At 44.1% G+C, this 23,101-nt stretch overlaps 1 protein-coding gene across 3 annotated transcripts in view; it reads left to right on the plus strand.

Annotated features, from left to right (window-relative positions):
* Positions 1 to 23,101, plus strand: part of LOC140209864 (zinc finger protein 280C-like) — a 164,689-nt gene that overhangs the window by 104,970 nt on the left and 36,618 nt on the right. For all 3 annotated transcript variants that reach the window (XM_072278451.1, XM_072278453.1, XM_072278452.1), the window contains one exon: positions 8,801 to 8,935. In XM_072278451.1, coding sequence (XP_072134552.1) covers positions 8,801 to 8,935 — 135 coding nt within the window. The remainder of the gene's footprint in view (positions 1 to 8,800; positions 8,936 to 23,101) is intronic.

Consider the following 23,101-nt stretch of genomic DNA (forward strand, 5'->3'; position numbering starts at 1 on the left):
TTAACTCTCGGGGTCCGAGGAAAACTAAACATTGTGCATGTGGCTTCAGAGGCCAAAGGCCGAAGCACACAGGCAGTTGCAGATTGGACATGGAATGGCGGTTGTTAGACCAGGTGCATACACAGCTTTGTGGTGTCAGTCTCGTGCTGCTACAAGGCACTGATTTTGGTCATCCTCAAAGTCAGAAGCAGCTTTTCTGGTCAGGATGCACCATGCAGCCCTGTCGGCTGCGGACTCCTCAAGTTGTAGAGGCTGGAGGTCTGCCCATTTGATGTACGATTTCAGATTGTCTTTGAATCTTTTTTTGGGGCGGCCCTGATTGTGACTGCCATGCTCAAGCTCGTCGTAGAGCAGCTGCCTGGGAATTCTTGTTTCACCCATGCGGATTACGTGGCCAGTCCAGCGTAGCTGGGCCTGGAGGATCCTTGCCCCAGTGCTTGTGCTGTTGGCTCTGTTCCTGGTTGGTGATTCGGACCTGCCATCGAATCCTCACGATCGACCGCAGAGAGCCGTACAGGAGAGAGGTGAGGACCACAGCCTTGTACACCTTGAGCTTGGTTGAAAGCTGAATGTCCTCGTGCTCCAGAACTTGTGACACAGAGTTTCCCAAGTGTCTGGCTGGCTTTCTGGATCCTTGCTATGATCTCTTTGTCAAGGGATCCATCACTGGAGACGGTGCTTCTTAGATACTTGAAGCTCTCCACATTCTTCAGGACAGTGCCGTCGATGGTGATACATGGCTGAGGAGGGTGACTTTTTGGTGCGGGTTGTAGGAGAACCTACCGAGGCTGGACAGCTTTGAAGCTGCGCAGAACTTGTCGACAATCGTCTGCAGGTGGTTCTCCTGGTGGGCCATGAGGGCACAGTCATCAGCAAACAGGGCTTCAGTGATGAGCCTCCTTAACGTTTTAGTCTTTGCAGCAAGGCGTCTCAGGTCAAACATCGATCCGTCTAGGCGATATTTTATGTAAATACCCAGGTCTAGGTCCTTAACAACATGCTTCAGCATTTGGGTGAAGAAGAGGTTGAAGAGCACTGGTGCTAGAACGCACCCTTGCTTCACGCCATTTGAGATGTTGAAACTCTCAGATGGGGAGCCATCTGAGAACACTTTTACTGTCATGCCATCGTAGAGCAGGCAGATAAGTGTAACGAATTTCTGCGGGCAGCCAAGCTTTATAAGGATGATCCACAGCGCGTTTCTGTTGACCGTGTCAAACGCCTTCGTCAGATCGATGAAGGTGGGACCTGTGCAAAAGAGACGGGTTACACTTGAACTACAGGGGGACCAATATCCTTTCAGGGAGGTTTGTTAGTGCTATTTGGGAGGCTTTAAACTAGATTTGCAGGGGGATGGGAACCAGAGTGCCAGAGCTGACAGTGTGGCTGGGGTGAAAATAAATGATGTTAAAAGTTCAAGCAAATCCGCTGATAGGTTGTGAGTGGTGGTAAAAATCTTCTGAGGTGTATATATTTCAATGCTAGGAGTATTGCGGGGAAGGCGGATGAGTTGAGGGCGTGGATTGACACGTGGAATTATGACGTTATAGCAATTAGTGAAACTTGGCTACAGGAGGGGCAGGACTGGCAGCTTAATATTCCAGGGTTCCAATGTTTCAGATGTGATCGAGGCAGAGGAATGAAAGGTGGGGGAGTAGCATTGCTTGTTAGGGAAAATATTACAGCAGTGCTCAGGCAGGACAGATTAGAGGACTTGTCTACTGAGTCCTTATGGGTAGAGCTGAGAAACAGGAAAGGTATGGCCACATTAGTGGGATTGTATTACAGACCACCCAATAGTCAACGAGACTTGGAAGAGCAAATCTGCAGAGAGATAGCAGGCAACTGCAGGAAACATAAAGTTGTAGTGGTAGGGGATTTTAATTTTCCATACATTGATTGGGACTCCCATACTGTTAGGGGTCTAGATGGTTTAGAGTTTGTAAAATGTGTTCAGGAAAGTTTTCTAAATCAATATATAGAGGGACCAACTAGAGGGGATGCAATATTGGATCTCCTGTTAGGAAACGAGTTAGGACAAGTGACTGAAGTCTGTGTAGGGGAACACTTTGGTTCCAGTGATCATAACACCATTAGTTTCAATTTGATCATGGACAAGAGTAGATCTGGTCCTAGGGTTGAGGTTCTGAACTGGAAGAAGGCCAAATTTGAAGAAATGAGAAAGGATCTAAAAAGCGTGGATTGGGACAGGTTGTTCTCTGGCAAAGATGTGATTGGTAGGTGGGAAGCCTTCAAAGGGGAAATTTTGAGAGTGCAGAGCTTGTATGTTCCTGTCAGGATTAAAGGCAAATTGAATAGGAATAAGGAACCTTGGTTCTCAAGGGATATTGCAACTCTGATAAAGAAGAAGAGGGAATTGTATGAAACGTATAGTAAACAGGGAGTAAATCAGGTGCTTGAGGAGTATAAGAAGTGCAAGAAAATACTTAAGAAAGTAATTAGGAGGACTAAAAGAAGACATGAGGTTGCCTTGGCAGTCAAAGTGAAGGATAATCCAAAGAACTTTTACAGGTATATTAAGAGCAAAAGGATTGTAAGGGATAAAATTGGTCCTCTTGAAGATCAGAGTGGTCGGCTATGTGTGGAACCAAAGGAAATGGGGGAGATCTTAAATAGGTTTTTTGTGTCTGTATTTACCAAGGAAACTGGCATGAAGTCTATGGAATTGAGGGAATCAAGCAGTGAGATCATGGAAACTGTACAGATTGAAAAGGAGGAGGTGCTTGCTGTCTTGAGGAAAATTAAAGTGGATAAATCCCCGGGACCTGACAGAGTGTTCCCTCGGACCTTGAAGGAGACTAGTGTTGAAATTGCCGGGGCCCGGGCAGAAATACTTAAAATGTTGCTGTCTACAGGTGAGGTGCCGGAGGATTGGAGAGTGGCTCATGTTGTTCCGTTGTTTAAAAAAGGATCGAAAAGTAATCCGGGAAATTATAGGCCGGTGAGTTTAACGTCGGTGGTAGGTAAGTTGTTGGAGGGAGTACTAAGAGACAGAATCTACAAGCATTTGGATAGACAGGGACTTATTAGGGAGAGTCAACATGGCTTTGTGTGTGGTAGGACATGTTTGACCAATCTATTGGAGTTTTTCGAGGAGGTTACCAGGAAAGTGGATGAAGGGAAGGCAGTGGATATTGTGTACATGGATTTCAGTAAGGCCTTTGACAAGGTCCCGCATGGGAGGCTAGTTTGGAAAATTCAGTTGCTAGGTATACATGGAGAGGTGGTAAATTGGATTAGACATTGGCTCAATGGAAGAAGCCAAAGAGTGGTGGTAGAGAATTGCTTCTCCGAGTGGAGGTCTGTGACCAGTGGTGTGCCACCTTGATCAGTGCTGGGTCCATTGTTATTTGTCATCTATATCAATGATCTGGATGATGATGTGGTAAATTGGATCAGCAAATTTGCTGATGATACAAAGATTGGAGGTGTAGTAGACAGTGAGGAAGGTTTTCAGAGCCTGCAGAGGGACTTAGACCAATGGCAGATGGAGTTTAATACAGACAAGTGTGAGGTATTGCACGTTGGAAGGACAAACCAAGGTAGAACATACAGGGTTAATGGTAAGGCACTGAGGAGTGCAGTAGAACAGAGCGTATCTGGGAATACAGATACAAAATTCCCTAAAAGTGGCGTCACAGGTAGATAGGGTCGTAAAGAGAGCTTTTGGTGCATTGGCCTTTATTAATCAAAGTATTGAGTATAAGAGCTGGAATGTTATGATGAGGTTGTATAAGGCATTGGTGAGGCCGAATCTGGAGTATTGTGTTCAGTTTTGGTCACCAAATTACAGGAAGGATATAAATAAGGTTGAAAGAGTGCAGGCAAGGTTTACAAGGATGTTGCCAGGACTTGAGAAACTCAGTTACAGAGAAAGGTTGAATAGGTTCGGACTTTATTCCCTGGAGCGTAGAAGAATGAGGGGAGATTTGATAGAGGTATATAAAATTATGATGGGTATAGATAGAGTGAATGCAAGCAGGCTTTTTCCACTGAGGCAAGGGGAGAAAAAAACCAGAGGACGTGGGTTAAGGGTGAGGGGGGAAAAGTTTAAAGGGAACATTGGGGGGGCTTCTTCACACAGAGAGTGGTGGGAGTGTGGAATGAGCTGCCAGATGAGGTGGTAAATGGGGGTTCTTTTTTAACATTTAAGAATAAATTGGACAGATACATGGATGGGAGGTGTATGGAGGGATATGGTCCGTGTGCAGTTCATTGGAACTAGGCAGAAAATGGTTCGACACAGCCAAGAAGGACCAAAAGGCCTGTTTCTGTGCTGTAGTTTCTATGGTTTAAGACAGAGTATAATTTCATGTTCTGTTGCAGGCACTTCTCCTGTATCTGTCTCACTGCGAAGATCATGTCGACAGTGCTGCATTCGGGATGAAAGCCACATTGTGACTCGGGAAGGTTCTCTTCTGACGCTGTTGGAATCAGTCTGTTGAGGATGATGTGGGCGAGGATTTTTCCGGCAATGGAAATTAGTGAGATGCTTCTGTAGTTCCCGCAGTCAGTCCTTGAACTTTTATTTTTGTAGAGGGCAATTATCGTTGCGTCTCTGAGGTCAGGAGGCATCTCTTCTGCTTCCCAAATGCTAGTCAGGGTGCTGTGGAAAGCCTCAAGTGATTCCCTGCTGAGTGCCTCGTACAGTTCAGCGGGTATTCCATCCTTGCCGGGCACCTTGCCACTCCTCATCTGTGTGATAGCATTCTTGACTTCATCTATCAAGGGAGGATTATCTAGTTCCTCGTGAGTAGGCTATTGGCGGATTTGGTCCAGTGCAGACTGGTCGACTGATGAAGGGCGGTTCAGGAACTGGTTGAAATGCTCCTTCCATCTGTGTTGGATGCTCTCTCTGTCCTTCAGCAATGTGGTTCCATCAGCGGACAACAGTGGAGATGAGCCACATTTTGAGGGACCGAAGATCATCTTTATGGAGTTGAAGAGCAGCTTCGAGCTGTTGATGTCGGCGAAGTGTTGCACCTCTTCTGCTTTCCTATTCCACCACAGGTCGTGCATCTTGCGAATTTCCCATTGGGCATGGGCCTGAAGGGACTTGAACCGCTCTTTTTTGAGAATGGAGCTTGGGTCGTTTTGCCACTCCATGAATGCTTTGTTCTTCCTGGCCAGGAGATCTTTGATGGCACGGTCATTCTCGTCGAACTAATCTTGGTGGTTCCGGTCCTTGGGACTGAGGACTGATTTTGCTGTCTCCATCACCATCTCTCTAAACTGATTCCACTTCTGGGTTGGGCCACCAGTTAGTGGTCTGTTGGCAGACAGCTTCTCATCAAGGGTGGTCTGGAACTTGGCGAAGATACAGTGGCTCTTGGAGTCTGGTGGTGTTAAAAGCTGTTCTGATGAACTTAGGGCACTTGGGATGGTGGGGAGCAATACGTAGCTTCAATGTGCAGACAAGCCTGTGGTCAGTCCAGCACTCCACTCCTTGCATGGCTGTGGTGATGAGTGTCAAAAAACAGCCAAATTAAGTCCACTATGATTCAATGTTGTAAAACAATAAAACATGAAGACTTCCAAGGAGGGTGAATACTTTTTATAGGCACTGTCTATCATCCTATACTAGGATGAGATTCATTTTCTTGTAGGCACTTGTAATTGAACAATGAAATAAATTAGAATCAATGAAAAAAACTACATGGAAACAAAGACTGCAGACAGCCAATGTGCAAAAGACGACCAACTGTGCATAAATAAATAAATAGACGGATGGATAGATGGTGAGAGCATGAGTTGTTGACTGCTTGAAAGTAAGCCCATTGTGGAAACAGTTATCCATGCTGATTCAGGAGTCCAATGATTATAAGATAATAACTGTTCCTGAACATAGTGGTGTAGGATCTTAAGGCTCCTGTACTCCCCTTCCTGATGACAGCAGTAAGAAGTGAGCATGGCATGGATAGTGGGAGTGTTTGATGATGGATGCTGCATTCTTGTGGCAGTGCTTCGTGCAGGTTTGCTCAATGGTGGGGAGGACTCTGCCTGTGGTGGACTGAACAGTATCCACTAATTTTTATAAGTTTTTCCATTCTTGGGCATTAGTGTTTCCATACCAGGCCATGCTGCAACTAGTCAGAACGTTTTCCATTATGCATCTATATAAGTTTGAAAAATCTAAATCTGTGCAAACTTCTGATAAAATAGAAGCACAGCTGCCCCTTCTTTGTAATGGTACTTATGTTCTGATCCCAGGATAGATCCTCTGATATGATAACCCCAAGGAATTTCAGGTTACTGATCCTGTTTAGTTATAATCTCCTAATGAGGACTGGTTCATGGAACTCTGGTTTCTTCCTCTTTTAGTTATAATCCGCTCTTTGCTTTTACTCTTATGTTACGTGCCCCGTAACTGGGTTGCCAAACCAGCAGAAATGGATCACTCAGTTGGAGTCTGGATTACTAGAACTAAGAAAGTTTTATTAAAGAAACAAGCAACACAGTAATCGAAAGGATAATAAATGCAACAGTTCAGCAATGATAAACACACATGTGCACAGAATTAAGATAACAGCATCAATCAAGCTCTATCGTTGTCTAGGGGTAAATGACCAATTTCAAAGTAACACAAAGTTCAGTCCAATTTAGTAGTGCAGTTCGCAGTAATCGTTGCCATGGCGATGGACAACGTGAGGGGAGAGAGAGAGAGAACGGGAACGACTGATCATTCAGACACGGCTTCCACTCACAGACCGGCGATGTTGCTCATAAGCAGCTTTTGGGCAGGTCCTTGGTGATGTCACCTGAGGTCACCGACTGTGACCCCTCCTCCAGATGCGGTCGATCCTCTGCAGTGAACCCGGCACCCAAGCGAGGGTGGACACACACTGGGTTCCCACTGATCGTACCTTTCCACCCTGTGCGTTTAAGGTCCGGTACGTCCCACCGACTCGTGAGAGGTGCACCGCTTCCAGGGTTTCGTTACCTCGGGTGTCGTGTGTGTCCTGCCTTAGCGAACCGGTCCCTTTTTATCCCCCTGCTGGGGTATCGCCTGTCCATCACTTCAAACAGTTCAGGGTTCAAAGGGGGAGCCGCTCCAGACAGCTCTCTCTCTCCCGTCCCTTCATTACACATCTCCAGATGCTGTTTCATTGTGTTCCTTATCTCTCTCTTGAAGACAGGTGGCAGACCAACTGCTGATCACACAGGACAGCTAATATCTTATATATGTGTATTCTCGTCGCACTGACGTTGAGTGAAAGGGTTGTTGTAGCATTGTTGAGCCAGATTTTCAGTCTCCCTCCTATATGATTTTTCATCACCACCTTCGATTCAGCAAACAACAGTGGTGTCATCGGCAAACTTAATGGCACTGGAGCTGTATTTAGCCTCACGGTCATAAATATAAAGCAAGTTGAGCAAGAGACTAAGCACCCATTCATATGGTGCACCTGTGCTGATGGTGATTGTGGAGGAAGTATTGTTACCAATCGGTACTAATAAGGGTCTACAAGTGAGGAAATTGAGGTTCCAGTTGGACATTGAAAATTTTGCTATGCTCTGAAAAATTAATTCAGAGCAGATAATTATAATAAGATTCAAGCTGAAAGGTGCAAAAGTGCAGAAGCTTCAAGATGATCTTGGGATCATTGATTCTAATATTAAAATGGCAAAAGACAAGAAATGTATTTGTATGAAGTGAAGAGTAGTAAGTAATGAGGTAGAATGCATACTAGGCAGTGTACTATTTGGAACTCTGACTTTTGGTTCGGATTGTAGCCTACAAGTAGTAGAGAAACAAAATGATCAGAGATTAGTATTTTGAAAATAATATTCTCAGTAGGAGTAAGAACTGACATTTTGGTATTATCGGTGTCATAGATATGGGTAAGATATATAGAGTTGAGTCCACTCAGTACATAATTGTACCTCCACAATTCCAACTATTGTAGGTTACAACAGTCACTGTAAGCTATTGAAATTGGCAGCCTTCACTTCTAACAGGAAATCCACCAGACTTGGTGCCAAACTTCGTTGCATTATAACACCATCAACAAAAAGTCTTTAGTTGTGAATTCATCTTTTGTGTAAATATACTGCAGATTTAGCATACCACACAATACACTGAAATTCACTATTTAGTTTGTGGATTCATTGGAAAAAGACATGATGTTTGAGGGAAGTTTCAGTAGGTTGGGCTAATATAATTTGAAGTGAGAAGGATCAGTGTGATCAGTGGTAATGACGTTATGAATCTGAAGGGGCTTGTCACTGTGGATGAATGGGTGAATCCAAAATGAAGAGACATATTTCAGAATAAAGGATCACCCATTTAAGATGAAGATTTGTTCTTCTCAAAGGATTAAGATTTTTTGTAAATCACTACCCGAGAGAGTTGTGAAGGCTGAATTATTGAATGTATTCCGGTCCCAGAGAGATTTTTGATCAACTGGGGAGTCACAGGATATGAGCAGTTAAAGTTGAAGCCTAAATTGAATCAGGCATGGCCTTAACTGAATGATGGAGCAGGCTCAAGAAGATATCTGACTTAATCCTACTCCTCCTCCATATGAAGTTTTGGCATATCTTTATACTGCACAACAGAGCTAGTGGCTTCCTTTTGAACAGATTATTTTAAGAGAAATAGGTGCAATTATATTTGTACAAAGATGGAATTTGAAATATTGAAGCAACTAAGCATTTTGTTTTTATAAGCATCTTTTGCCACGTAAAAACTACCTTCTAATTATCATTGTGAAGATTAGGTAAACTAGATTATTCTTATACCTCCAAATGTTGTTTAAAATTTTAATATTTTGTCCAGAAAAAGGGAGTTTACCGTTGCAGCAAATGTAAGCTTCAGTTTCTAACCTGTAAAGAAAAGGTGGATCATAAGACTCAACACCATAGGACATTTCGAAAACCTATACAATTAGAAGGTCTACCTCCTGGCACAAAGGTAGGATTATTGCACTGATATGTCACATATGTATTATGAATGTCACACTTATTTAATACTTGACAATTTCATAGCTTTTAAATTGTTTGATCATAACATTGTTTTGATTAGTTTCATGATTATATGATTAGTTTGTAATTTGTAAAACAAAAGAGCAATTATTGGTGTATTAAATCATCCGTGATACATAAAAGCACTTGTAATTCGTACCCCTTACATTGATCTTCTATTTTATCAAAAAAACTTATTTTAAATAGAGTAATCTTTTCTGCAGCCTGCGTAAAACTTGGGTAGGAGATTAAGTTGCAGCCTTTTACAACCAGTCTGTTGGAGGAATTCAGTGGGTGGAGCAGCATCTGTGGGGGTTAAAGGAATTGTTAATACTTTGGGTCAAAACCTGCATCAAGACTGAGAGGGGAGCTGGTCAATTTAAAGGGGAGAATTAAGTAATACTGTAGAAGTCACAGGTGATTGCTGGACTGAGAAGGGGAAAAAGATGACGGGTAGGTTGTAGAGGTAGAGATGGGAGATATTGGCAGGTGAATGATTGATAGAGGCAGAGAAAAGAGGCTAAGAAAAATGAGAGGCAGATGAAGGAAGATGTGAGGACGGGAGTCTGAAAGTTGGAGACAGCTCCTGGAGGGAGATAAGCAAGAACGCAAAGGGCTGGCTACTAGTGCTGGAGTCTGATAAGTAAAGGAGGCAAGTATGAGAACACCATTAGGGGAGAGGTGAATGACAAATGAAACCAAAGACAAATAGGGGCGCGAGTATGTGGGTGGAAGCCTGTGGGCAAAATGTATGTGCAGTGGGTGGATGGAACCAGGAGGGAGAGGGAGACAGAAATGGGTGATGGGGCTTGGAGGAGGAGTATGTGGGAAAGGGACAAAAATGGAAGGACCAGAGGAGGATTGGAAGGAGAATAGGCTGACAAGCTGGAAAAGAAACAAAAAAAAAACACCAGAAGGGAGGGTTACCTGAAATTGGAAAACTCGATGTTATGCCATTTGAATGTAAACTATCCAGGTGGAAAACAACGTGTCATTCCTCCGTTTTGCATTGAGCTTCACTCTGATAGTGGAGGAGGCCAAGGATGGACAATTCACGGTGTGAATGGGAAGGAGAGTTGAAATGGCATGCAGTTGGGATGTCGAGATGGCCATTGTGGATAGATCCTTTTTCCCCAGCCTCCTGCTGTAATTCACTGCCAGTAAAATCTGCTAATTTTGCTATTGGTGCTCTGTCTTTACAACATTGTATTTGCATGGAATCATTTTACCCCTGGTATATTGTTTTCTCAAGTTGTTTTTAATTTGTTTCCCCTATGTGTTTCTTTGTGTTAGATGGGAATGACTGATGTATCATGCCATTGACATGGACTATTATATTCATGGTCATCTTCCGCAATTGCTTTACATGTTCACAGAAAGAAGTATCTGATTTGTAAAGTTTAATGAAAATAAAATTGTAGGTGTCCTTCAAGGTTATTTTTGTCTATGTAACAGTCATGCATTGAGTTCTAGAATGGTGGGATGGTAATATCCCAATTTTATCCACGTATTTTAAACTGTCATTTCCAGCACTTTCCATTCTATGGAAGTTTCTTCCAAGTATTCAAGTACATTTATTGTCAAAGAATATATAAATTATACAACTTTGAGATTTGCCTGCTCACAGGTAGCTACAAAGCAAGAAACCCAAAAGAACGCAATTAAAAAAATAAAGAATAAAAATAAAGATAAAAGATCAAGCAAAAGAAAAAAATACAAATCATGTGATCAACAGCACTCCGAACCAAAACTGAGTCCTCAGATCCGAACCCTTGAGTAGGCCCAAAGCCTCGCTTATGGGTACATCATATTAGTGAGAGCACAGCTGCAGAGGCAATCTTCTTAGCCTCAGTGCCATGGAGGTGACCATCACGGAGAATGAGTGAAATTGGCCTTCATCCCAACCTGTACCCTGTCTTCAGTCTCTTCGGGCCAGCATTTAAATAGACCAAACAATGGAATGGCGAAAGGCTCTAGCCCCCCTGGAGAGAGGAATGAAGATCATGGAGAGTGAGCAAAATAAGCTCTTGCCTCTGATGTAGTCTGACACATCGATATACTACTAAAACTCTCATGCTCTGTTTGTCTGTTTGTGACCTCCAATCAGTGCAAATGCTGCATAACAGCAGCACTTTTTTTGGCTACATCGAATTAAAATGAGCTAACTTACAGAATGCAGGCAAAGTTCAGGGTTATATATTCATATAAAATTGCTCATTCGCCAAAAATCAACAGGCTGGTTTTCACCCGAGACCCGATCGGCCATCATGGAAATTGGGACGCCACAGCCCAGTGCATGCACACGGCCAGCCTCAGCAGCGACGCCTACCAGAGCAAAAGGGCAGAGCAGCTCTATTTTGAGGGCACAAAATAATCTGAAGGTGCTGGGGTCAAAGCAACACGCTGGAAGAACTCAGCAGGTCGGGTAGCATCCGTGGAAAAGAACAGTCAACGTTTCGGGCTGGAACCCTTCGTCAGGACTGAAGAGGGAGGGGGCAAGGGCCCTATAAATAAGGTGGGGGGAGGGTGGGAAGGAGAAGGCTGGTAGGTGCCAGGTGAAAAACCGGTAAGGTGAAAAATAAAGGGGAAGCAGGGAGGGGATAGGCAGGAATGGTGAAGAAGGAATAGGGGAAAGCACAATTGGTAGTAGAAGGAGGCGGAACCATGAGGGAGGTGATAGGCAGTTGGGGGAGGGGGCAGAGTGAAACTGGGATGGGGAGGGATGCTGGGATGGGCGAAGGGAAGGAGAGGGATTTCAAGGGGTCACATTCTGCTAATCACCATCAGCATATGCAGGATTGGGACAGATCTAACTACCACCCATCAATAAGAGATAGTTAAATCTTATTGTAATGATGTACTTCGAGACACCTATAAAACCCTTTGCTACAGTCAAAGGACAGTGGTGACTATATCACATCCATTTAGGAGAGCGCCAGCCACATCATCAAGAATAATCAGCATCCTTTGGTGTTAGTGCTTCGTATCTTCTATCCAGCATTAGGGTAGAAAAAATGGTCACCCTATTTATGCCGCATGGAAAGGGAAGGGGGACATTATGGTCAAGGGATGACACCAAACGTCGGCAAGTGGCAAGGAGAGAGAGAGAGAGAACAAGAATTGGATGAGGCCGGGGCAGGTCGGGTAGAGTCAGGATAAAAAAAGATGAGAGAAGAAGAGACAGAGGAGGAGAGGCATGCACGTCTCCAGGATCAGAGACAAACAACAAACAGCAGAAGAGCTGAAGGGACGGGGGATGAAAGGGCAGCACGTCTCCAGAATGACAACGAGAGGCACAAGGGTGGCAGATAAACCAGAAATGATGCCATCAAAAGTGTCCTGCGTTAAATGAGGAGCAGCTATATTTGCTTTGCTACGCGTCGTTCTTCTTTAATAAACTGAGGTTTTCTACTTGAGTTTCCAAAGCAAAGCGATACCGATAGCATTCAGGAAAATTTAATTTTCATTCTGCTCATATCAGACTGCACTACCCTTCTCTCAAAGGGCACCCCAACGGGTCACCCAGTTGTCTAGTATTGTCTAAACAGCATATCGTATTTCACGCTAGGACCTGGGCACCGCTGCCACAAAAGGTTCCGGGTCTGGACCACACCATCCAATGATTCGCTCCGGGCCCAGATTTCATTGCCCAGCCTGAAGCCATCCTTAAGCTCTTCAACTCAGCTTGGCACCCAGAGTTACCCAGCCTTGCACCTGAGCTAGTTGTTTGGCCTGTTGCAGTGTGCAGTGTGATTTAGAAAATGGCAATAAAACTTTTCTGGCTGAAAATTAAAAGCTGTGGATGATTGAAGTGTAAGGTTAAAACAGACCAGGGCACTGACTTGATGCAGTTTCCTCAGACCAGCTCTGCACAACTTTCTGTACTGGACTTTCACATTTCAGTTTTTGATTGTAAGTGGGGAAGGAGCACAGCCTGATGATCTAAATTTCCAAAATGTAGGCAACAGTTGGAATAATTGGCATCTTTGGTTGTGTAACAGTGGTTGGGATGTTTGGGCTTCTGGTGAGACAGGAGATGTATTGATAGATTTGGCAGGACACTCTTGAAGTTGGCCTAATTGAAGTTCCCAGCTCTGATGAACAAGGCTATTGAGGTGCATCATTTCAAGGATGTTGATAGCAGAATACAGTTCATCATATGTTGATAGGCTTATTGAGAAAGTAAGGAGGCATGGGATCCAAGGGGACTTTGCTTTGTGGATCCAGAACTGGTTTGCCCACAGAAGGCAAAGAGTGTTTGTAGATGGGTCATATTCTGCATGGAGGTTGGTGACCAGTGGCGTGCCTCAGGGATCTGTTCTGGGACCCCTACTCTTTATGATTTTTATAAATGACCTGGATGAGGAAGTGTAGGGATGGGTTAGTAAAGTTGCTGATGACACAAAGGTTGGAGGTGTGGTGGATAGTGTGGAGGGCTGTCAGAGGTTACAGCGGGACATTGATAGGATGCAATACTGGGCTGAGAAGTGACAGATGGAGTTCAACCCAAGATGGTTCATTTTGGTAGGTCAAATATGATGACAGAATATAGTATTAATGGGAAGACTCTTGACAGTGTGGAAGATCAGAGGGATCTTGGGGTCCGAGTCCATAGGACACTCAAATCTGCTGCGCAGGTTGACTCTGTGATTAAGAAAGCATACAGTGCATTGGCCTTCATCAATTGTGGGATTGAGTTTAGGAGCTGAGAGGTAATGTTGCAGCTATGTAGGTCCCTGGTCAGACCCCACTTGGAGTACCATGCTCAGTTCTGGTTGCCTCACTACAGGAAGGACATGGAAACCATTGAAAAGGTGCAGAGGAGATTTACAAGGATGTTACCTGGATTGGGGAGCATGCCTTATGAGAATAGGTTGAGTGACCTTGGCCTTTTTCCCTTGGAGCAACGGAGGATGAGAGGTGACCTGATGGAGGTGTACAAGATAAGGAGAGGCATTGATCGTGTGGATAGTTGGAGGCTCTTTCTCAGGGCTGAAATGGCTAGCATGAGAAGGCACAGTTTTAAGGTGCTTGGACGTAGGTACATAGGAGATGTCAGGTTAAGTTTTTCACAGAGAGTGGTGAGTGCGTGGAATGGGCTGCCGGCGATGGTGGTGGAGGCAGATACGATAGGGTCTTTTAAGAGACTGCTGGACAGGTACATGGAGCTCAGAAAAATAGAGAGCTACGGGTAACCCTCGGTAATTTCTAAGGTAAGGACAAGTTCGGCACAGCTTTGTGGGCCGAAGGGCCTGTATTGTGCTGTAAGTTTTCTATGTTTCTAATCATCAGTCTTCCTGGGATGGGATATAAACTGCCAATACGATAGCCAAAGTAATGTCCTGCAGCAGATAGCAGAGGAAAAACTAAACCAGTACCACAGATCTGAGCAATCTGATGCAGAGAGAGCAAATAACCTAAAGCTGTTGAACCTAATATCGAGATGGGAAGGTTGCAACATGCCCAGCTGGATAACATGGCACTGTTTCTCAAGCTCATGCTCACTATAGCAGTGCAGGAGACCACGGACAGTTCAGACTGGGGTTGGGAGAGAGAATTAAAATGGCAAACAACAGGAAGTAGGCCCTCTAGGCTGAACACACCTGCAAGGCAGTCACCCATTCTCTGTTAGTTTTTCCTATGTAGTAGACTGAATACGATATAGAACCATAGAACACTACAGCACAGAAAACAAGCCATTCGGCCCTTCTAGTCTGTGCCGAAACATTATTTCGCTAGTCCCATTGACCTGCATCCAGTCCATAACCCTCCAGACCTCTCCCATCCATGTACCTATCCAATTTATTCTTAAAGCTTAAGAGTGAGCCCGCATTTACCACGTCAGATGGCAGCTCGTTGCACACGCCCACCACTCTCTGAGTGAAAAAGTTCCCCCTAAACCTTTCCCCTTTCACCCTGAAGCCATGTCCTCTCGTATTTATCTCTCCTGATCTAAGTGGAAAGAGCCTATTCACATTTACTCTGTCTATACCCCTCATAATTTTGTAAACCTCTATCAAATCTCCCTTCATTCTTCTACGCTCCAAGGAATAAAGTCCTAACCTGTTCAATCTTTCCCTGTAACTCAATTCCTGAAGACCCGGCAACATCCTAGTAAATCTTCTCTGCACTCTTTCAATCTTACTGATATCCTTCCTATAGTTAGGTGACCAGAACTGTACACAATACTCCAAATTTGGCCTCACCAATGTCTTATACAACCTGCCCATAGCATCCCAACTCCTGTACTCAATACTTTGATTTATGAATGCCAGGATGCAAAAAACCTTCTTTACAACCCTGTCTACCTGTGACACCACTTTCAGGGAATTATGTATCTGAACTCCCAGATCTCTTTGTTTGTCCGCACTCCTCAGTGCCCTACCATTTACTGTGTATGTCCTACCTTGATTTGTCCTTCCAAAATGCAACACTTGTCTGCATATGCTAGTTGAAGAACTAGCGTGCGTGTGTGTGTGTGTACGCACTCTAGTTGAAAAACTACAAGCGATTTACTACTTTACCTACAGGGTCCCTGGATGGTGTGAATGGAAGTACAAGTGCTGCATCTCATTGCCATAAGCAATTGTTGATGGAAATGGAAGTGTAGACCATGTAATTGAAAGAATGGTGAAGGGAAGATGTATTTGCTCGTGGAATCCTGTTTAAGATGATGGAAACTGCAAAAGATAATACTCGAATGCAGATGGTGGCGCACTCGGACACAGTGGTCACCCAGGTCCAACCAACGATATACTTGTTTGTTCTTAACACTTTTTTACTATCACAAGACACTGCTGCATATTAAGAACATTCAGTATTGCATGTTTACCTTATCATTGAGTTGTTCAACAGCGGAGGAGCTGGACTTGGTGCAGACTTTGTTGCCTTCTGCTACAGGAAGGTGTCAGAGTCAGTGTGCAGCCTTACAAACGGGGCAAATGATTGGACATTTTGCTTATGATTGCAAGACCCTATTGAACATTGGTAATATAGAATGCTGCACTGTAGAGTGGTTCAGTGGTTCATTGGAGAAATTGATGGCGGGTGAGCTGCGTGGCCTCAGTTGTAGAGCGGACTAGGCCCTCATGCTATGGGGGTCGTCTGTTGCAGCCACCTAGGGGAAGAGAAGTTAGAAGCAGTGTAATGCAGCGTCAATGCTGGGTTGTGAGCTGGCCCCATCAGCACTGCCGTCCAGTGTTTGCTCAGTAAAAGACGAGCTGGATTGCATTCATCTGTGGTTGCGCTAGCTCGTGATGATTGATCTCATGTCAGCTTATTCTTGCAAATAATTTCCTAAACACCATCAAACTGCAGGAGATGACACTCAGGGTCTTCGGCTGTAATACTTTTTGTGTGATTGTATGTTTACTGCTGTCTTAACTGTATATGACCGTTGTGCTGTATATGACTGTATATGACCGTTGGTACAGTGGTTTGCACCTTGGCCCTGGAGGAACGCTGTTTCATCTGGGTATTTATGTATAGATGGAGAAATGTAGACTAGGGCAAGAGCAGAAATTTTGGGAATAGTCTAGGGTTTAATCACTGGTAGAAGAGAAGCTACATTTTAGGAAGCAAGAAGGCATCATAAAGGCTTACTACCAGAGCAGATACAGTCGGGCCAGAGGAACTGTGAGAATGCATAGGCTTTCTTACAAGAAGTAGAATGACAGGAAGTATATAGTCTGTTTTCTGGCTGGAAATGTATGCTGCGGTTGCACAAGATGTCTCTGTTCTACAAAGTTGCACGATAGCGACAGATTAAGTACTAATTGCTGCAAAGCCTCCATGACAAAACAACAGATAAACTCACATGGTTTGAATCTGTATTGAGAATCTGAATTCAGATTTGTTTGAGAGATCCGTAAATAATTGCAAGTATTTTTATGTACGTTAGCTGGAAATTGAATTTTCTGTAATTCTGGAATTAGTTTACTAATATCCTGTGGTGAAAAACAAAAATTTGTTTCTGCCCAGCTTGGCCTGTGTGTTAGACCAGTCTCAAATAGACTTCAAAGTTCAAAGAATATTTATTATCAAAGTATGTATACCATATACAACCTTGAAATTCATCTTGCAAACAGCCAGAAAACAAGAAAGCACAATAGAATTGACGAGAAACCTCACACCACAAAGCTAGTCATACACCCAGTGTGCAAAAAAAAACAAATTATGTAAGCAATTTTTTAAAAAAAGCAAACAAACAATCCACAGAACATGAACCACGGGGTCACCAAAAATAAGTCCACAGCTGCGTAGCCAGTTCAGTGTTGCAGCTGGTCCAGGAGTCTGATGGCTGCAGGCCGCAGCTGCAGAGTCAGTTCAGTGCTAAAGCAAGTCAAGCCTCCTGGAGTAACGAGCTGAATACTGGTCTGTCCTTCACCCTTGGCCTCGATGAATTAATCTTTTTAATCTGTCTTGGTTTGTTATCCACTTTTGGGCCCAGGACCTGTCACTTCAACTCAGCTTGAAGATTCCACTCACAACACGCTGGAGTAACTCAGCAGGTCGGGCAGCATCCGTGGAAAAGATCGGTCGACGTTTCGGGCCGGAACCCTTTGTCAGGAATGTAGGGGGAAGGGGCAGAGGCCCTATAAAGAAGGTGGGGGGAGGGTGGGAAGGAGAAGGCTTGTAGGTTCCAGGTGAAAAACCAGTAAGGGAAAAGATAAAGGGGTGGGGGAAGGGAGGCAGGGAGGTGATGGGCAGGAAAGGTGAAGAAAGAATAGGGGAAAACACAATGGGTAGTAAAAGGAGGCGGAACCAAGAGGGAGGTGATAGGCAGCTGGGGGAGAGGGCAGAGTGACATAAGGATAGGGGAAGGGAGGGGGAGGGAATTATTGGAAGTCGGAGAATTCTATGTTCATACCAAGGGGCTGGAGACTACATTGCTCCTCCAACCTGAGTTTAGCCTCATCATGACAGTAGAGGAGGCCATGTATGGACATATCTGAATGGGAGTGGGAAGCAGAGTTGTAGTGGGTGGCTACTGGGAGATCCTGTCTGTTTTGGCGGACGGAGTGGAGGTGCTCGACGAAGCGGTCCCCCAGTCTGCGTCAGGTTTCACCGATGTAGAGGAGGCCGCACCGGATGCAATAGATGACCCAAACAGACTCACAAGTGAAGTGTTACCTCATTTGGAAGTACTGTTTGGGGCCCTGAATGGTGGCAAGTGTTGTAGAACTCAGCCCGACCTGCTGAGTTCCTCCAGCACGTTGTGAGTGTTGCTTTGACCCCAGCATCTGCAGATTATTTTGTGTTTAGCTTGAAGATTCCGTCTAGCTCCAATTCCGCTCCAGTAACCTGTCACAGCCGTACTTGCTTTCTTGAGAATCCAGTTCACTGAATATTTCAGGGTACCACAAAAACACCAAGTTGTACAGACAATTCAAACACACACCTCTCAGTGGGAAATTACAGGCTGTGGATTGTAGTGATCATAGTCCCAAGAAAGTATAGTTAGTAGAATTGTTAGTAGTGTTGCTTGCTGCCAGTAAAGTGTTGCTGTGACTTACCAGCACCACCTTCACACTCAATTTCTCACTTGGAGGAATCTTAACTGGCTGCTGAAATAACCATACATTTGAAATGCATCAAACTGGTACCAGTCCAAGGAGATGCCCTTACCACCAAATCCCTCTCAATTTGTGCACAAGTAGCACTTAGAGTGAAGAAATAAAAAAAACAATAGTCCATGGTAATTTTCATTTCCCAAGCCAGCTACAGTGGTGCTGGAAAGTTTGTAAACCCTGTAGAATTTTCTCTACTTCCACATAAATATAACCTAAAATGTGATCAAATCTTCATGTAAGTCCTAAAACTAGATAAAGAGAACCCAATTAAATAAATAACACAAAAAAGACATTATACTTGTCCATTTATTTATTGAGAAGAATGATCCAATATTACATATATTATTTTGGAAAAGGTATGTGAACCTCTGGGGTAATGCCTTCTACAAAAGCTATTTGGAGTCAGGTGTTCTAATCAATGAGATGAGACGGAGGTGTGGGTTGTAGAGGTGCTTTCAATAACTGGTATGACCTTCCTTGTACAGCAATAACTTCAACCAAATGTTTCCAGTAACTGTTGATCAGTCCTGCACATCAGCTTGTAAGGAGGAATGACCTAAAATTCCTCCAAAACTGCTTCAACTCTGGGATATTGGTGGGCTTCCTTTAATGAACTGCTTGCTTCAGGTGAGGGACTGCTACCCTGATATTCTTCCGTAAAATGTCTTGATAGTATTTTGAATTCATCGTTGCCTCAACAATTGCAAGCCATCCAGGCTCTGAGGCAGCAAAGCAGCTCCAAACCATGATGCTCCTTCCACCATGCTTCGCATTTGGGATGAGGTGTGTAGTGCCCTTTTTCCTCCAAACATAGCAATGCACATTTCTGCCAAAAAGTTCAACTTTGGTCTCATCTGTCCACAGAACATTGTCCCAGAAGCGCTGTAGAATATCCAGGTGGTCTTTTGCAAACTTGAGATGTGCAGCAATGGTGTTTTTTTTTGGAGAGCAGCAGTTTCCTCTGTAGTGTCCTTCCATGAACACCATTCTTGTTCAGTGTTTTTCTTATGGTGGATGTTGTGGTGTGAAGGAAATCACCGGAGAGGGAGTTACTGGTAGATACAAAGCAGCTTCTTTATTCGACAAAACAAGGTACAGCAGACATCATACGGACGGAAGTCTTTCAGTGGAAAGGTCTGCTAGCCCAATGTGGCCTCGATATTTATCTGCCAAACACAAAGGACAATTCATATTTACAAGTATAGACAATGCTTTCTTTTTGAAGCTACATACAAAACACACCGTCTGACTTCATCCATTCCTCCTTCTCTTCTGCCTCCACCTCTTTATATAATTTTTCTAAACTGGGTTCTCTTGTTCCTTCCTGCATACTTGCAATTTCAATTGCCTCTTGTTCCTCTGCTGCCTTATTTGCAGTAATACCTGCCATCGGAGGGACTGGAAAAGCTTTATGTTCTGGAGACAAGCCATTCAGGATTGTTGCAGGGCCTGCCATTATGGGATGCATTCTCGGCATGGTCTTAAGGGCGGTATAGCCTGTTGTTAATGGATATGATCCACTGAGCTTTACTGGCCACGTAGGCGAGTTAGTAGTGGCCGCAGTCTCTCTGAGTATCCCCTGGTGCTTTTGTTCCTTCACTATACCCTGAACAGCTGCCAGTGTGTCAGTTTTTATAGGGTACTGCTTATGGGGTTTATATAGACCCTCCTCTATTTTAACTAGGTTTATCTTTATTCAGCCACAACCTTGCTTGTGTCTAGCCCATGCTGCTGGGAACTGCTGACAAGGTAACCCATAGACACCATCCTGGCTCCAGTCTCTGGTGATCGGGGCAGCTGCGACTATGCTAGCCAGGTTGTCTGTTCTATTGCTTGTACACATTTGCTGTCCCTGACCTGTCCATATTATTTCTCCTTTTCCCGAATCTGTAACAGCTCCTGCTTCCCTTATGATGTTTATTCCAAGGATAGTGCCCTCGATATTTGGACATATCCAGAAATACACTAGAAGCTGCACTCCCCCGATTTCTAGTATTTGCGATTCGCTTCTTTCTGCTTTTACCGTTTTCCCTCCTACTCCCGTAATATAAATAGCCTGTCCAGTTGTTGGCATGGCTGGGTCTGTTATCGATACAGACAGTGGCAGTGCCAGAGATTTTTTTTTGCTGGTGCTACGGAGGGGCAAAATGATTCAGTGATGGTGCTGAGGGATGCACTGTATGGTAATATGTATTCGCAAGGCCAGACACGAGGCGTTAAAAGGTCAGTTTCAAGCATTATGTGCCTACTATAAATGCCTCTGTTGATTCACAAGCAACAGCAATTGATAGATCTAATATAGAAGTGAACTGTTACAGTGTCAATGGCATCGGAGACAACCTGGGCTACATGGAGCATAGACAAAAAAAACAGAGCATCCGAGCAACAGCGGACAATGTGAATCACGCACCAATCCCGCAATCAGCGTCAAATGCGTACTTTTCAACTGAAAAACACAACACAAACCCATGCTATTCGCATTACATAGACAGCAATGCCAAAAGATACACCGTTATTAAAGCCAAATAAGGCAAACAACAGATGCAAGGCTTTACCAGGAGTTGGACAAATCGTACTCTGACCATGCAATACCTCAATTAATTCGGCTATTGAATTTAAACAAAAATCAACAGAATAACCGCGTGGAAGTCTAAGCAAAACCAGTAGGTTTAATAGCAGTAAATGTAATATTTTAGGATTTGCAGGAAACATAAGGACTATGGGGTATCCACCACAAAATAGTAACAATAATCAGCATTAGTCTTGGCCCAAATTTTTAAAAAATCAACTGCACTCACCATTAATGTTTTCAGAGAAGCACAATCTGTCAGTTGTCGTGATTGGTGGCGAAAGAATCAATGATTTTCTGGATGTCAAGTGCCTTGGTCCTCTGGCTATTTATGGCCAACAGAGCCAAGTTGCTGTTCCGAGCATCGCCGCTGCTATTCCTTAAGTAGTTTTTGACGTGTCTGAGGCAAGAGAAATTTCGTTCGCATGAGGACCTATACTGACCTATGCACGCGTTCTTATCAATAACACACTGGGCGAGTGTCTGTTCAATGCTTTTAAGAAGCGACTCTGTGTCCAACCCTTCTGCTGGAGTGAAGTGTAAGAATTCTTCAAGCACTGTTTCGTTATTCAAATACCGCACCACCACTGATATTTGCTCCATTTTACTCAAGTCTTTACTTTCATCCACCATGACGGCAAAATATCCAGCCTCCTTAATTTCTGCACTTATTTGACGTCTGACCATATCTCCCATAATACCCATAATTTCATTTTGGATATCGTGATGGGTGTTTTTTGCATTTCCAGGATTGTCCTCTTTTTTTTTTAGCTACAGTCTTATCAAACTTCCCAATTACACTGAGCAACTCAACAAAGTTCCCCCTAGTGCCAGATCCATCATTCTTCCAGTGTCCTTGCTGGGCAATGCCTTGGCACGCAGTATAGCGTAGAGACTCAACCACTGCTCTCATATACTCACGATTTTCTTGGACAATATTTGCATGTCCTTTGTCAAGCATATTTCCCAATCTTGAACCGTCTTGTTTTCTCAATCTGAATTCGGCCCATACCTCCGTCGCAAACTTATGAACTGCACTTGCATGGTGGCTTTTGAAAGCTGCTGTAGCTTTCCGCCAGTTGCGGTAACCAGTGACAGTGAAGGTAGACTCAGAATGGAACCCATGTCCTCCACACAGGAAATGCCTGCATGCGAAGCAGAATGTAGCGTCTTTTGTGATTGAATATTCCAGCCAGGAGTACAGGTCAAACCAGCCACGAATAAAACTCCTTTGCTGATTGCCAAACGGTTGCGAAGAGTACTTTTTCAATGCTGGCCGATGGGGTCCTTCCTCAGGCTGCTGGCTAGCATTGCTGACAGTATTCCCACTAGCACTAAGAGCAGCTTCATCCAAGTTCTCTTCCGAATCCCGCTCCATTTCTTGTTCCTCTACTTCGCCCTCACACTCCTTCGATGAACTGCTGTCGACCTCATCCCCACTTACTCCTTTCTGCATGTCACTTTCAATTAAGACAGGCTCAGGCTGAGACGCCACTGATTCCTCTGGATGAGGTCGTTTTCTGACTAAAAATCGATCCATTTTTCACACCCGCCAAAATAATGCATGTGCCAGGTCGACGCTCACTTGTAAAAGCACAATGTGTGCATGTGGCATCCGTTAGTCTTGCGAGACCACGGATCTGTGCCTGGATGCATACTATCAATCTCTCGCGTGAGTGAGAGTGAGTGACGTCACCACCTTAAGTGATCTTAGATCAGCTTAACAGATCTGAGGACAGCAATGGCAAGACATCGACAACGAACGAATAAGCAGAAGTGTAGGGTGGATCTGACAGAGTTTATAACTTTATTGCTGCGTGGGTGCTATGGTAATTGGGGGCGCTGTTTCACTAGATCAACTGGAGAAACAAGCTGTATTCAAAACTATACAGAGAAAGCAAAGCAGCTGCAGTCAATTTCTTGGTGGGGCTATTGCAATTTCTGCTGGGGCTATAGCCCCAGCTAGCAGCACCTT

This window comes from Mobula birostris, chromosome 14 (assembly GCF_030028105.1).
Source record: "Mobula birostris isolate sMobBir1 chromosome 14, sMobBir1.hap1, whole genome shotgun sequence".
Taxonomy (NCBI): Eukaryota; Metazoa; Chordata; class Chondrichthyes; order Myliobatiformes; family Myliobatidae; genus Mobula; species Mobula birostris.